Genomic DNA, 15,713 nt, shown 5'->3' with positions numbered 1-15,713 from the left:
CTGCCATCCATCTTGGGGATCAGAAAATACCAGGAGTAGCATCCCTGACACCTCTCTTGCTCCGGAACCACCTCTATCGCACACTTTCTGAACAGTGCCAGGACTTCTTCCTGCAGGAGAAGCAGGTGGTCCTCCGAACAAAAACCCTGGCAAGGAGGGTAATTTGGGGGAAACTCCCGAAAGGGAAGAGCATACCCATTCCCCACGAGATTGAGAACCCAAAGATCCGATGTTATCAATTCCCAATCTCGTAGGAAATGGGTAAGCCGGCCCCCCACTGGGACCACATGATCCGGAATGGCGGATCTAGGGCTGCTTTGCTGCGTTGGCAGGGGGCTGGGAAGGGGAAGAAGAGGAGGAGGAGGAAGCTTGACGGCCTTTAGGACGGGCTCTTTGTCTGCCCCTGTATGATCTGTACAGCGTATTTTGCTGTTGCTGTGGCTGCTGCTGAAATGGTCTGTAGGACCGAAAGGAAGATCTGCCAAATCCTCTGAAGCGCCTTCCAGTAGTACCCCTGGACTGAAGGCCCAAAGATTTCGCAGTGGCCCTACTGTCTTTAAAACGTTCCAAGGCCGCATCAGCCTTCTTGCCAAACAATCCTGAGCCATCAAAAGGCAAGTCCATCAAAACAGACTGAACATCTACAGAGAACTCCGACGTTTTAAGCCATGCGGCTCTCCTAGTAGCCACGGAAGAGCCCATGACCCTCGCCACCGAATCAGCAGTGTCCAGCCCACTCTGAATCACCTGCCTCGCAGCAGCCTGAGTGTCCGATATCACCTCCTGAAAATCCTTTCTATCCTCCTCAGGGATTTTTGGAACCAACTGTTTAACAGAATCCATCAAGGCATGGACATACCGCCCCATCAGACAAGTTGCGTTGGTTGACTTTAACGCCATACTGGCTGAGGAGAAGACCTTCTTGGCAGCCTGATCCTGCTTTCTGGACTCCTTCTTCCCAGGAACCTGCGGAAAAGCACCAGCAGACTTCTTCGAGCAGGCAGCCTGCACAACCAAACTCTCAGGCAGGGGGTGCGTTGACAAAAAATCAGGGTCACCAGGCGCAACCCTGTACCTCCTCGCCACTGCCCTAGAAACCGCACGAGTAGACAAAGGCTTCTTCCAAACCTCATAGATGGGTTCAGCTTATGCATCATTAAAGGGCAGCATTGGCTCAATAGAAGAGGAGGGTGAGTGAAGAACTTCAGCTAGAAGATTTGACTTATACTCAGCAGTGGGCAGAGTAATGTTCAACAAATTTGCCGCCTTTTTGATAACAGTGTGATAAGGCACCACATCCCTTGAAAGCACATTCGACACCGAGGCCAAATCCCACTCAGGAGACAGTTCAAGCCCACTGGCCTCTCCTAGGTCCTCAAAAGGATCTTCAGACTCCTGCAACTCTCCTTCCTCCATATCAGCATACCGATATTGTTCTTCCTCCAGAAGTCTCTGGGCTTCTCTCCGTGACCTTTCCTTCACGATAGAAGTCGAAGGATCCGGAACCGACTCCGTCGGGGCCGGGGCCGGCGTCGAACCCGAAGTCGGATGAGGTCGTTTCACATGAGGTCAAACAGAATCCTGCCTTGGAGTCGTAGGCACCGGCGTCGATGGAACCGGCGTCAACGGAGTCGTACGCTTCGGCGTCGACGACACAGGTGGTGTCGGAAAATGCCAATGCGGTGGTAGAGCCGGCATAAAAGGCATGAAGGGCGCAGGAGCATAAGCTTGGGGAACACCCAAGTTAAAAGACATAGGACCCGTGGGACCAACAGGTGCACCAGACGGGTACATCGCCCTGGAATAAACACCAAACATGGCGTTCAGGAATTGGGATGGATCCTGACCTGGAGCCGGAAAATCTGGATACGGTCCTCCGGGCTGCTCCCGAGGAGGCGGAGTCGACACGGAGTCGACCTCTTCCCCGAGCCCCGGAACCGGGGTCGACGAACCCGCAGGCACCGGAACCTCGGCCTCACCAACCTCCTGCACCTCACCTTCATCCTCCTGACCAGAAGGATTGGACGGATCTGGAGAAGGGATAGCCATCTGCTTCGGCGACTCGGGCGAATTCGGATGCGAAGCTTCACCAACAGAGTCCTGAGCCTCCAACGCCGAAACCTCCGCTTCTTTATTGATAAGTTTGACCTGTGACTTCGGTCTCGAACCAGAGTCCTTCCCTGACTGATGATGTGACTCATGGCTCCTCTTCTTACGCTTTTTCCTTGAGGATCTTGAAGCATGAGCTGAAGACGACTCCGAGCGCGACTTCGATCGAGACCTCGACCTCGAACGCCGAGATCGAGACTTCGAAGTCTTTTCAACCTTCTTACTCTTCAGCCTTGCCACGAGGAGTTTCGTCTCCCTTTCTCGCAGGGCCTTTGGGGTCATCTTCTTACAACAAGGGCAATCCGCGACGTCATGGTCGGAACTCAGGCACCAGACGCTGCACTCATGCGGGTCAGTAATAGACATTGTCTTGCCACATTCTCCGCAAGCCTTAAAGCCAGTCTTCTTCGACGACATCTCGAAGAAAACAGAAACAGCAATAATAGAATAAGAGTAACAAAGTTACCAGGAAGCTACAGTATGATCCCAGAAAACCGTTAGCGTCGACGACGCGGAAAAAAGGGAACTGATGTCATCACGCCGGCGTGGGCCTATTATAGGCGTCGGTGATGTCAGCGGAGTCGTGAGCGATGCCGTGCCTCTATGACGTCCAAGTCCACGTTGGCGCGAAGCTACGAAAAGAATTTCCGAATAGTGCTGGCGCAAGGGGATATTCACAAGGTGAGGAATCCACACGGCAGATGTATCTATCAGAAGGGGGTGGTAATGGACGGAGCATCTGAATCAATCAAACACTCACACCCAGTCAAAAGATCTGGGTTTAATCCATCACCGTTCTTTAGCCCACTCTGCCACCCCAGTTCAGACATGGCTATATGCAAATCAGTCTGACCCTGTGCCTCATGGGAACAGTCCAACCCGAACTGCCAAGCCATGTCTTCCCTGGACCGGAACCAAGCTTCCGAGGACCGTTTTCTGGAATTCCAGCCGTCTTCAGCCCGGCTTGCTTGAATCCAGTGGCAAAGTGAGCAAGGGACTCACGTCTGAGCATACCCTGCCACACTTATGGCGGCCAAAAGCGGTACAAAAGGGGGTGGTGATGGACGGAGCATCTGAATCAATCAAACACTCACACCCAGTCAAAAGATCTGGGTTTAATCCATCACCGTTCTTTAGCCCACTCTGTCACACCAGTTCAGACATGGCTATATGCAAATCAGTCTGACCCTGTGCCTCATGGGAACAGTCCAGCCCGAACTGCCAAGCTATGTCTTCCCTGGACTGGAACCAAGCTTTTGAGGACCGGTTTCTGGCATTCCAGCCGTCTTCAGCCCGGCTTGCTTGAATCCAGTGGCAAAGTGAGCAAGGGACACTTTAAAAGAAACGCATTTTTTGCGGCGCAAGCAACAATAACTAAGCGTGGTCACTATATCTGCTGTATTTTGAATAATGTTATAAAAACACTTCACAAAATATATACTATAGCGGCGCTGTATAAATGTGCTACCTGCCATTATTATACTTAAAGGCATTGGGGGAAAGGCGAGTCGCTATCAATATGAAGGTTAGCATGCAGTGCAGTTACGTGCCCGCGGTAGCCTAAACACAAAGCAAAGTCTATAATACGTGTGAGGTTCCAGCAAATATTTAGAAGAAATATGCACACGTTATTAATATAAAGCTTGTCATTCAGTGCAGTTATGCGCTCACTGTAGCCTAAAAACAAAGTAAACTGTAGAGTGCTCGCACTCCTTTTGTATTAGGTAATGGTAAAAAAGCACATTGTAAAGCCATCTGCCAAAAAAAAAAACTATTCTCAACATGCGCGCTCGGTTGTATTATTTCCGCTGGAATAATAGCAAAGTAAACAAATCAAAGTACTAACTTGTACTACAAAAAGTACGGGCGCTGCTACGCATATAAAGCTTAGCGTGCAGCGCAGTTATGTGCTCGCGGTAGCCTAAAAACAAAGAAAACTGTAAAAAGAGCGTGCTCTGTTGACATTAAATAATTTTAAAGATGTACATCGTAAAGCCCTTCGCTCTGAAAATAAAAAAAACCATTTCCAACATGCGGGCTTTTGTAAACACATGATAACATGAATGTATAAAAAGACAAAAAATGCTTTACCATGGGCGGTGAAAGAAAGCCCTAAAGCCCTTCGCTCCGAAAATAAAAAAAAAACATTGCCAACATGCGGGCTTTTGTAAACACATGATAACGTGAATGTAAAAAAAGATGAAAAATGCTTTGCCATGGGCGGCGAATGAAAGCCTAAAAAAAGTCCAACAATGCAAACGTATCTCTTCAGACCACGTTGGAATACACGTAAAGGGGCCAATAGTTGCAGGCATGAACAATCTCCAAATGGAGGGACTTTATTACTACTTGCACCAACCACAACTGGAACGGAACTCGGACGGTTTGAGTGACACACCAACAAATGAATCTAAAGTCCGCAAAAAAAAGAGGCCGTTACCAACATCATATAGTGTATACAGCATCTCTGGTCAAGATAGAGCATGCGCTGCCTAGGCGAGACCTAAAAAGGACAACATTAGAGCGTTAAATAAATAGATGAATGATATACAGTCGTAAATTACACACAAAATATGTGTAAATTGTGTAAAAAAAATAAACAATAATCTGGCAGATGCATCAAAGTAAATACCGGGAGCAAATGGGCAGATTCCTCAGAATCTGCCCCTTTGCTCCCGGTATTTTTGCATTTGGGATGCATCATCCCAAATGCAAAAATCGCAATTTAAGGAATCTCTAAATTCAGATTCCTTAAATTGCGATTGCATTTACGGAATCCCAAATTGAGATTCCTTAAATGCAATGCATGAAAGTAAAAAAAATAGCGAATTCGCTAATAGGGGGAGCAAATTACCATGAAGTTGGACTTCATGGTAATTTGCTAAAACTTTGAAAAAAGCACTTTTGTGCAATTTTCAAAGTTTCATGTTGCGCACACACATGCCCTTAGGGCATGTGTGTGTGCAACATATGTACATAGATCAATTTCAGGGGTGCAAGAGGGTGTCATTTTGACACCCTTGCACCCTTGAAATTGCATGAGCAATTTGCGAGTACCTACTGGTACTCGCAAATTGCTCATGCAATCTCCAATACATTCCTAGGGGCCTCTAGGCCCATAGGAATTAATGGGACAACATTCCTTAATCGCGACTAGCAATTTGCGAGTAGCAATTAATGAATGTTAAGGAATCGCTATTTTAATAGCGATTCCTACATGCATAGGCTTTTGCTATTCCTAAATAGCGATTCCTTAAAAATCGCTATTTAGGAATAGCAAAAGGCTACGTTGATGCATCTGCCAGAATGTTCCTTCTTTGTTTTTTTAAACACACTGCAATAATTAGAAGTTCCACACGGAGTGCTGCAGGACAGGAAGCAATTCCAATTTTTATTTATGTATTTTGTTATGGAACTCCTACGGAGGTCCAAAGAAATGCACAGACAAATTAAAAAAGACATACTTTATATACAATACAAAACAAAATTCTTCTATTATACATAGCTGCCTCCTAAAAAGATCCTCATATCAAGCATACTGTATAATTTGCAAATTAAGAAAGACGTACTTTACATATAATACAAAATTCTTTCTCTATACATAGCTGCCTCCTAGAGAGATCCTTATATCAAGTGCACTGTATAATGTGCAAATAGTGCAATAAATACATAAAACAGTCAAATAACCAACCATCAAATGTTATGAAATGAGAAAAAAATGCAATTAAAATGTATCTAGTAAATGGGCAGAAATGTTTTTAAAAAATTGGTATATCTTATAACAGACCATTTCATTTGGTGAAGACAAAAGTAATGAACAGACCTCCTGGGCAGATTGAATGTTAAATGTGATAAAAAATGACTTTAAAAACATATGTCTGGCCCTTTGCAACTCCGTACAGACAAATAAAACATGATGATTGAGATCTTGGATTTGCAAATTACACATTTCACATTGTCTTCTCTCTTGGGATTTTGTCCCAAATACCAGTAACTTCTCTTGGGGGCAACAAGTAAATTTTCAGTAGGAATATCAACCTTCTAATCCCATGTGGAATATTCTAAGTTAGATAAGAATGTGGTTTATTCACCAGGGCATTCCCGCAGACCACTTCATTACTGGACTTGGACCGACTTAAAGCAGTGTCTCTCACCGAGCTGATAGAGGATACAGACTTCTTTAAAAACTGCTTCTGTGCAGACTTTGACATGGGAGAAGCAGAATACAGGCTAAAACCAAATGTTTAATTTGCATGTGCAAAGGACCTAAAAAACGATGATTGATCTTTTAATGTATCAAAGATTTCTGTTTTCAAAGCAGCCCTATGAGTACCCTCCTCCTGCCAACAAAGGGAGTTGCCCCACCGCAGAACCACTGCCAAGGATAAAGTAAAAGAGGAGACTAAACAAATTCGAGACGTAATACTTGTGGTGCAGCCAGAGAGTTTAGATTGCAGATTTGATGCAGGATTCGTCCTACAGCCTTATCAAAGGAAAGCCAATGATTCATATCCAATACCTCAGCTGCATATATAAACATTTGCAGCAAAACCCATAAAGATCTATCATAGCACCCTAAGAGCATCGTGGCACTGGAGACCTTCAGCATGGAGGCCTAAGTGCCACAGACTTTTCTTCCCCACAAATCCTGTGCTCTGCTTTCCTTATCAGGAAAACTGTTGATAAGAAGGCCACTCCGTGTGTCTTTTTCGCAGCTGCAATTATCACAGATGCAGGAGGGGGGTCAGATCTCAGAAACAATGGATCCTCTTGCAAGGTTTAAAAATTCACTGAGGATGAACTCTGAGGAGTAGGCATAACAATGATCAACTTTGTTGCACCCCTGGCCAGAACGTCCTGGAAAGTACTGACATCGTCCACCAGAGAGACTCTTAAAGGTGGACTGTCTGTAAGGGTCAGGGAATAGTCCCTCTTTGAAGATTGGGTAGAAGAGGGTGAATGTGTCGGTGACCTGCGCCTTCTCAATTGCCGCCGAGATGTAGATCTTCTTCTTGTGGAGGCTACCAGCATACAAGTATGATCTTGACCGCTTGAGGGAATGGTAGGAGAGAGATCTACTTCTTGTACCAGCCGAGCCAGTAGAGACCTGTGTGGAGGACTGGTTTGGTCCTGTGGGCCTTGTGCCTGGGTTGTTCTAGATTTCTGCCAGTTATGCAGAGGTAACATCCACCTAGGAGAGAGGTGCACGGATGGAGATTTCTGCCTCACTTCTTGTGCAGGAGTCTCAGAACGTGCACTGGGGTGTACCGGTGAAGAAGCAGGACTGCTCCATGTTGAAACAAATCACCTCTGGTGACCTTGAGGTTGATGACGATGTGCATCTTGACTTGACCGTGTGTGATTGGTTGACACCTACTGATATGAGTATTTGAATCACCGATGGGGATTTGGCCTTTGAAGTCGGGGATGGTGTTGGAGAGATGCTCGCCGCACGTGAGACAGACTGAGACAGATGTCTCAATGTCGACCGGTGTGTCAGTGATGTTGACCGTCTTCTGGGGATAGATCTATGCCTCGACGTCGATCATCACTGCGTTGACGATGGCAGAGGTATTCGCCTCAACGACAAACGTCCTTGAGCTGACACCGATGGAGTCCCCTGTCTCGATGTCGAGCGCCCGCGAGATGGCGCCAACGGAGTTTCATGCCTTGACGTCGAACACCTCTGAGATTGTGACGACGGAGTCTTGTGTCTAGACGTCAACGGTCTACGTGACGATGGAGTCTTGGGCCTGGACATCGAGCGTCTGTGTGATGACGTCAACAGTCTTGTGTCTGAACGTCGAGCACGTGAGAGATGACGCCAATGAGGTCTTATGCCTTGCCATCAAATGCTGAGCCACTGCCGACAGAGACCTACTCCTCGACGTTGAGAGTCGCTGGGTTGACGGGAGGGTCCTTTATCGATGGCTCGACGTTGAATCTGTCATCTTCTATCTTGCCGTCGATTGATGCACCGGAACTGTTGGCTGTGGAGGTTTCGACGACATCCGTTTCTTTGCCACTGGTGGTAAGTTTGATGCCGATCCAGATGTAGAACAGATCGGGATCTTACTTCTAGACATTGATCTGGGCCTTTTTTTTCTTCTGTATCACTGGAGACATTCCTCTGGATGTAGATTTCTTCCTCTCAGAAAGTCCATAGAGATGTATCCTTTCTCTCTCCTTGAGAGTCCTTCTAGACAGCTTTTTGCAGTGCTGGCAAGTCTCTGAGGAATGAGTCAGGAAGGCAGAGTATACAAAACAGAATGTGTGTCAAATTTGGCCTTCTTCTTGCCACAGGAGGGGCAAGGATCAAAAAGAGTGGAATTGTGACAGAAAAAGAACCAATTTATTTCACAAAATTGTATTACCTCACTCTAAGATGTAAAATCCGTCGAATGAGAAGTAAAAAATCACAAATAAATGTTGGAATATTTGACAAAAAAGTAAAAAAGTCAGAGCTCTGATTTCCAGGGTCCAAACTGAAGGAGCTCGAAAGAACAACTGACCTAACTGTCACCCCTGAGGCATGATGGGAAGCTGGGTGTCATTGCTGCCTTAAATGCACGGTGCCAGTTTTTGTGTTTGCAATTGCTTTCATTTTCTATGCTATTGGTTTTCAATGCAGCCTATAGGCTAACAGTCCTTGCTTTGTTGCAGAGTGGTTTTGAGTCTACTCATTAAAAAAGAGTTCAAGCAATGATTGCCCTCCTGTGGTCTATATACTATAGTATGTGAATGCAAAAGCAGTTATATATTGTTACATTGATTAGCCTTTTTTATAGGGGCTGCATTGATGTGTGAAAAATGATGAATGTATATATAAATAAAGCTTATATATATATTTTCATATATTATTTTTATTATTTCCGGAGTACCGCGCATGGCGGGAATATTCAGTGCTTATGACTTTGATGAGGGACCCCTGGAAGAGAAGGTGTAGTATTCTCTTGGGGCATGGTAGACACTACTTCTCATGTTGGATGGCATGGTGTCTGATGCTCTCCTTAGCCGTAGCAACGCACTCCGCATGCTTATAGGAGGTGTAGTTATGTGTATTGCGATTTTCTGGTCTTGGCAACCCAACGTTGATTTGTTTGGTGTGTGTACCTGGCGTTTCATTTGGAAGTTTTAACACAGAGGCTCCTGGCGCAGGAACGTTTAGTTCTCATGCGAGCTTCGTTTATGTCTGAGGTCCTCCTTGAGAAGTGGGGTAGTGTGAAGTAGGACACCCTCTCTTGTCTTGGGGACACCCTCTCTTGTCTTGGGGACACCCTCTCTTGTCTTGGGGACACCCTCTCTTGTCTTGGGGACACCCTTTCTTGTCTTGGGGACACCCTCTCTTGTCTTGGGGACACCCTCTCTTGTCCTGGGGACACCCTCTCTTGTCTTGGGGACACCCTCTCTTGTCTTGGGGACACCCTCTCTTGTCTTGGGGACACCCTCTCTTGTCTTGGGGACACCCTCTCTTGTCCTGGGGACACCCTCTCTTGTCTTGGGGACACCCTCTCTTGTCCTGGGGACACCCTCTCTTGTCTTGGGGACACCCTCTCTTGTCTTGGGGACACCCTCTCTTGTCTTGGGGACACCCTCTCTTGTCTTGGGGACACCCTTTCTTGTCTTGGGGACACCCTCTCTTGTCTTGGGGACACCCTCTCTTGTCCTGGGGACACCCTCTCTTGTCTTGGGGACACCCTCTCTTGTCTTGGGGACACCCTCTCTTGTCTTGGGGACACCCTCTCTTGTCCTGGGGACACCCTCTCTTGTCTTGGGGACACCCTCTCTTGTCCTGGGGACACCCTCTCTTGTCTTGGGGACACCCTCTCTTGTCCTGGGGACACCCTCTCTTGTCTTGGGGACACCCTCTCTTGTCACCCTCTCTTGTCTTGGGGACACCCTCTCTTGTCTTGGGGACACCCTCTCTTGTCTTGGGGACACCCTCTCTTGTCTTGGGGACACCCTCTCTTGTCTTGGGGACACCCTCTCTTGTCTTGGGGACACCCTCTCTTGTCCTGGGGACACCCTCTCTTGTCTTGGGGACACCCTCTCTTGTCCTGGGGACACCCTCTCTTGTCTTGGGGACACCCTCTCTTGTCACCCTCTCTTGTCTTGGGGACACCCTCTCTTGTCTTGGGGACACCCTCTCTTGTCCTGGGGACACCCTCTCTTGTCCTGGGGACACCCTCTCTTGTCTTGGGGACACCCTCTCTTGTCTTGGGGACACCCTCTCTTGTCTTGGGGACACCCTCTCTTGTCTTGGGGACACCCTCTCTTGTCTTGGGGACACCCTCTCTTGTCTTGGGGACACCCTTTCTTGTCTTGGGGACACCCTCTCTTGTCTTGGGGACACCCTCTCTTGTCCTGGGGACACCCTCTCTTGTCTTGGGGACACCCTCTCTTGTCTTGGGGACACCCTCTCTTGTCTTGGGGACACCCTCTCTTGTCCTGGGGACACCCTCTCTTGTCTTGGGGACACCCTCTCTTGTCTTGGGGACACCCTCTCTTGTCCTGGGGACACCCTCTCTTGTCTTGGGGACACCCTCTCTTGTCTTGTGGACACCCTCTCTTGTCCTGGGGACACCCTCTCTTGTCCTGGGGACACCCTCTCTTGTCTTGGGGACACCCTCTCTTGTCTTGGGGACACCCTCTCTTGTCTTGGGGACACCCTCTCTTGTCCTGGGGACACCTTTCTCTTCTCTGGAAAAGACTCTTTGGGTTGTGCACACAACGTCCTTTGTAATTCCAGTTACAATGAGTGGGTATCTTGGATATCGGGCAATAAGGCTGCTGCAGTTCTATCTGGGGTAGTGACGTCAGCACTTGGTGCGTGGAGCCAGTAAGGAGCCTGTGAGTATGTTCGGGCTGTGCCGCCCTTCATCCTTAGGGGTACACTCACACCAGATGTCCCTGGATGCATGTATCCGAGCCTTGCTTTCGGAGAGTGCTGTTTGTGCATCGTGCCCCGCACGCAGCCCGCCCCTCCCCCTCACCTGAGACTCGATGCCGGTCTGCTCAGCAGAGTTCACCTGCATCAGCACCGCCAGGAAGGCGCGCATCTTGCCGTCCAGCCTGGAGCTCACACACTCGATCTTCCACATCAGAGACAGGCAGTGGATCTGCTCGTACAGGTACGGGATCTTGGCGTCACTGAGGGAGGAACAGCAAGGAGGGGGTTAAAGGCAGCCTGTCAGGAGGCGGCTCTCCCCTGAGAGACAGCGTTCATCACACTCACGCACTGTCTCAGAAGCAACAACCTGCCGGCCTGATGGGGTCTGCGGGCAACGCTCACCGCTCAGCTCTCACTCATGTGAACTCACTGCTAGAATATGCAAGGGCACTCAGTGTAGACCAGAGCATGCTGGGACCTGTCTGCACCACGAGGTACAGACACGTGTGCAGACTTCCTGCTGCACCAAGATTCAGAACTGTCACTGAGAGCTGCACTCTCAAGGCACTACAACCTCTGCTGCCTCCTTTGAAGTGGAAACACTGTCTGCAGTCACTGAGGAATGGGGTAGGAGTGGAAACACTGCCCGCAGTCACTGATAAATGAAGAAGGAATGGAAACTGTCTGCAGTCACTGAGGACAGGAGGAAGGAGTGGAAACTCTGCCTGCAGTCACTGAGGAAAGAGGTAGGAGTGGAAGCACGGCCTGCAGTCACTGAGGACAGGAGGTAGGAGTGGAAACACTGTCTGCAGTCACAGAGGAATGAGGCAGGAGTGGAAACTGCCTGCAGTCACTGAGGACAGGAGGAAGGAGTGGAAATACTGTCTGCAGACACTGAGGAACGAGGGAGGAGTGGAAACTGTCTGTAGTCACTTAGGACAGGAGGAAGGAGTGGAAATACTGTCTGCAGACACTGAGGAACGAGGGAGGAGTGGAAACTGTCTGCAGTCACTAGGAACGAGGATGGAGTAGAAACACTGACTACAGGAAGGAGTGGAAACACTGCTTGCAGTCACAGAGTAATGAGGTAGGAGTGGAAACATTGTCAGCATTTGCTGAGGACAGGAGGTAGGAGTGGAAACACTGTCTGCAGTCAATGAGGAACAAGGTAGGACTGGAAACATTGGCGGCAGTCACTAAGGAAAGAGGTTGGAGTGGAGAAATTGTCTCCAATCAGTGAGGACAGGAGGTAGGAGTGGAAAAACTGTCTGCAGTCATTGAGTAACGAGATAGGAGTGGAACAATTGTCTGCAATCACTGAGGACAGGAGGTAGGAGTGGAAAGATTGTCTGCCGTCACTGATGAACAAGGTAGGAGTGGAAACATTGTGTACAGTCACTGCGGAAAGAAGGTAGGAGTGGATACACTGTCTGCAATCACTGAGGACAGGAGGTAGGAGTAGAAACACTTCAGTCACTGAGGAACGAGGTAGGAGTGGAAACACTGTCTGCAGTCACTGAGGAACGAGGGAGGAGTGGAAACTGTCTGCAGTCACTTAGGACGAGAGGAAGGAGTGAAAGCTCTGCCTGCAGTCACTAGGAACTAGGTAGGAGTAGAAACACTGACTGCCTGCTGTCAATGAGGAACAAGGTAGGACTGGAAACATTGGCGGCAGTCACTAAGGTAAGAGGTTGGAGTGGAGAAATTGTCTCTAATCAGGGGGGACAGGAGCTAGTAGTGGAAACACTGTCTGCAGTCACTGAGTAACGAGGTAGGAGTGGAAAATTGTCTGCAATCACTGAGGACAGGAAGTAGGAGTGCAAACATTGTTTGCAATCACTGACGACAGGAGGTAGGAGTGGAAACACTCTGTAGTCACTGAGGAACAGGGTAGGAATGGAAACATTGTGTGCAATCACTGAGGAACGAGGTAGGAGTGGAAACATTGTCTGCAATCACTGAGGACACGAGGTAGGAGTAGAACCATTATCTGCAGTCACTGAGGACCGAGGGCAGGAGTGGAACCATTGCCTGCAGTCACTGAGGACAGGAAGTAGAAGTGGAAACACTGTCTGCAATCACTGAGGACAGGAGGTAGGAGTAGAAACACTGCAGTCACTGAGGAACGAGGTAGGAGTGGAAACACTGCACTCACTGAGGAACGAGGTAGGAGCGGAAACGCTGTCTGCAGTCTCTGAGGAACGAGGCAGGAGTGAAAAGATTGAAATCACTGAGGAATGAGGTAGAAATGGAAACATTGTCTGCAGTCACTGATGACAGGAGGTAGCAGTGGAAATATTGTCTGCACTCACTGATGAAGGAGTGTAAACATTGTCTGCAGTTGCTGAGGACAGGAGGTAGAAGTAGAAACATCATCTTTAGTCTCTGATGATAGGAGGTGGGAGTAGAATCACTGCAGTAACTGAAGAATGAGGTAGGTGTGAAAGCAATGAGGTCATTGAGGACAGGAGGTAGGAGTGGAATCATTGTCTGCAATCACTGAGGAATGAGGTAGGTGTGGAATCATTGTCTGCAGTCACTGAGGAATAAGGTGGGAGTGGAGACATTGTCTGCAATCACTGAGGACAGGAGGTAGGAGTGAAAACATTGTCTGCAGTCACTGAGTAACGAGGTAGGAGTGGAAACATTGTGTGCAATTACTGAGGACAGGAGGTAGGAGTGGAAAGATTGTCTGCAGTCACTGAGGAATGAGCTAGGAGTAGAAACCTTGTCTGCAGTAGCTGAGGAACGAGGAAGGAGTGGAAACATTGTGTGCAATCACTGACGACAGGAGGTGTGAGTGGAAACCTTGTCTGCAGGCGATGAAGAAGAGGTAGGAGTGCAAACATTGTGTGGCTTCACTGAGTACAGGAGGTAGGAGTGGAAACTTCTCTGAGTAAGGAGGTATGAGTGGAAACATTGTATGCAATCACTGAGGACACAAGGTAGGAGTGGAAACATTGTCTGCAGTCACTGAGGACCGAGGTAAGAGTGGAAACATTGTCTGCAGTCACTGAGGACAGGAGGTAGTATTGGAAACATTGTCTGCAATCACTGAGGACATGAGGTAGGAGTGGAAATATTGTCTACAATCACTGACAAAAGAAGGTAAGAGTGGAAACATTGTATGCAATCACTGAGGACAGGAGATAGGAGTAGAAACACTGCAGTCACTGAGGAACAAGGTAGGAGTAGAAACACTGTCTGTAGTCACTAGGGAACGAGGTAGGAGTGGAACCATTGTCTGTAATCACTGAGGACAAGAGGTAGGAGTAGAACCAGTGTCTGCAGTAAGCGAGGACCGAGATAGGAGTAGAAACATGGTCTAAAGTCGCTGAGGACAGGAGGCAGAAGTCGAAATATTGTCTGTAGTCGCTGAGGATAGGAGTTGGGAGTCGAAACACTGTCTGCAGTAACTGAGGAATGAGATAGGTATAGAAAAATGTTAGTCACTGAGGGCAAGAGGTAGGCATGGAAACATTGCATTCACTGAGGACAAGAGTTAGGAGTGAAAGCACTGTCTGCAGTCACTGAGAAACAAGGTAGGTGTAGAGACATTGTCTGCAATCACTGCGGACAAGAGGTAGGAGTGGAAACACTGCAGTCATTGCGTGATGAGATAGGAGTGGAACCATTGTCTGCAATCACTGAGGACAGGAGGTAGGAGTGAAAACCCTGTCTGCAGAAACTGAGTAACAAGGTAGGAGTGGAAACATTGTGTGCAATCTCCGAGGGCCGGAGGTAGGAGTGGAAAGATTGTCTTCAGTCACTGAGGAACGAGGTAGGAGTGGAAACCCATTCTGCAGTATCTGAGGTACAAGGAAGGAGTGGAAACATTGTGTGCAATCACTGAGGAATGAGGTAGGAGTGGAAACATTGTCTGCAATCACTGAAGACAGGAGGTGGAAGTGGAAACCTTGTCTGCAATCGATGAAGAAGAGGTTGGAGTGCAAACATTGTCTGCCTTCACCGAGGACAGGAGGTAGGAGTGGAAACATTGTCTGCAGTCCCTGAGTAAGGAGGTAGGAGTGAAAACATTGTCTGCAACCACTGAGGACATGCAGTGGGAGTGGAAACATTGTCTGCAGTCACTGAGGACTGAGGTAGGAGAGGAAACATTGCATGCAGTGACTGAGGACAGGAGGTAGCATTGGAAATATTGTCTGCAATCAATGAGGACAGGAGTTAGGAGTGGAAATATTGTCTGCAGTTCCTGGGGAAGGAGGTAGGAGTGGAAACATAGTCTGCAATTATTGAGGACAGGAGGTGGGAGTGGAAACATTGTCTGCAGTCACTGATGACAGAGGTAGGAGTGGAAACATTGCAGTCACAGAGGAACGAGGTAGGAGTGAAATCAGAGTCTGCAATCACTGACAACAGTAGGTGGGAGTGGAAACCTTGCCAACAGTTGCTGAAGAAGAGATAGGAGTGCAAACATTGTCTGCCATCACTGAGGACAGGAGGTAGCAGTGAAAATATTTTCTGGAGTAACCTAGGATAGAAGGTGGGAGTGGAAAATTGTCTGCAGTCACTGAGCCCAGGAGGTAGGAGTACAAACACTGTCTGCTGTCACTGAGGAATGAGGTAGGAGTCGAAACATTGTCCGCAATCACTGAGAATAGGAGGTAGGAGTGGAAATATTGTATGCTGTCACTGAGGACCGAGGTAGGAGTGGAAACATTGTCTGCAATCACTGACGACAGGAGAATGGAGT

At 48.1% G+C, this 15,713-nt stretch overlaps 1 protein-coding gene across 5 annotated transcripts in view; it reads right to left on the bottom strand.

Annotated features, from left to right (window-relative positions):
• ADCY10 (adenylate cyclase 10) overlaps nucleotides 1-15,713 on the bottom strand; it is a 4,100,562-nt gene that overhangs the window by 310,243 nt on the left and 3,774,606 nt on the right. For all 5 annotated transcript variants that reach the window (XM_078679137.1, XM_078679136.1, XM_078679138.1 and 2 more), the window contains one exon: nucleotides 11,103-11,259. In XM_078679137.1, the coding sequence (XP_078535263.1) occupies nucleotides 11,103-11,259 (157 nt within the window). The remainder of the gene's footprint in view (nucleotides 1-11,102; nucleotides 11,260-15,713) is intronic.

Source organism: Lissotriton helveticus, chromosome 3_1 (genome assembly GCF_964261635.1).
Source record: "Lissotriton helveticus chromosome 3_1, aLisHel1.1, whole genome shotgun sequence".
Classification (NCBI taxonomy): Eukaryota; Metazoa; Chordata; class Amphibia; order Caudata; family Salamandridae; genus Lissotriton; species Lissotriton helveticus.
Note: the sequence above shows the minus strand (reverse complement) of the source record. Positions and strands in the feature narration are given on the sequence as shown.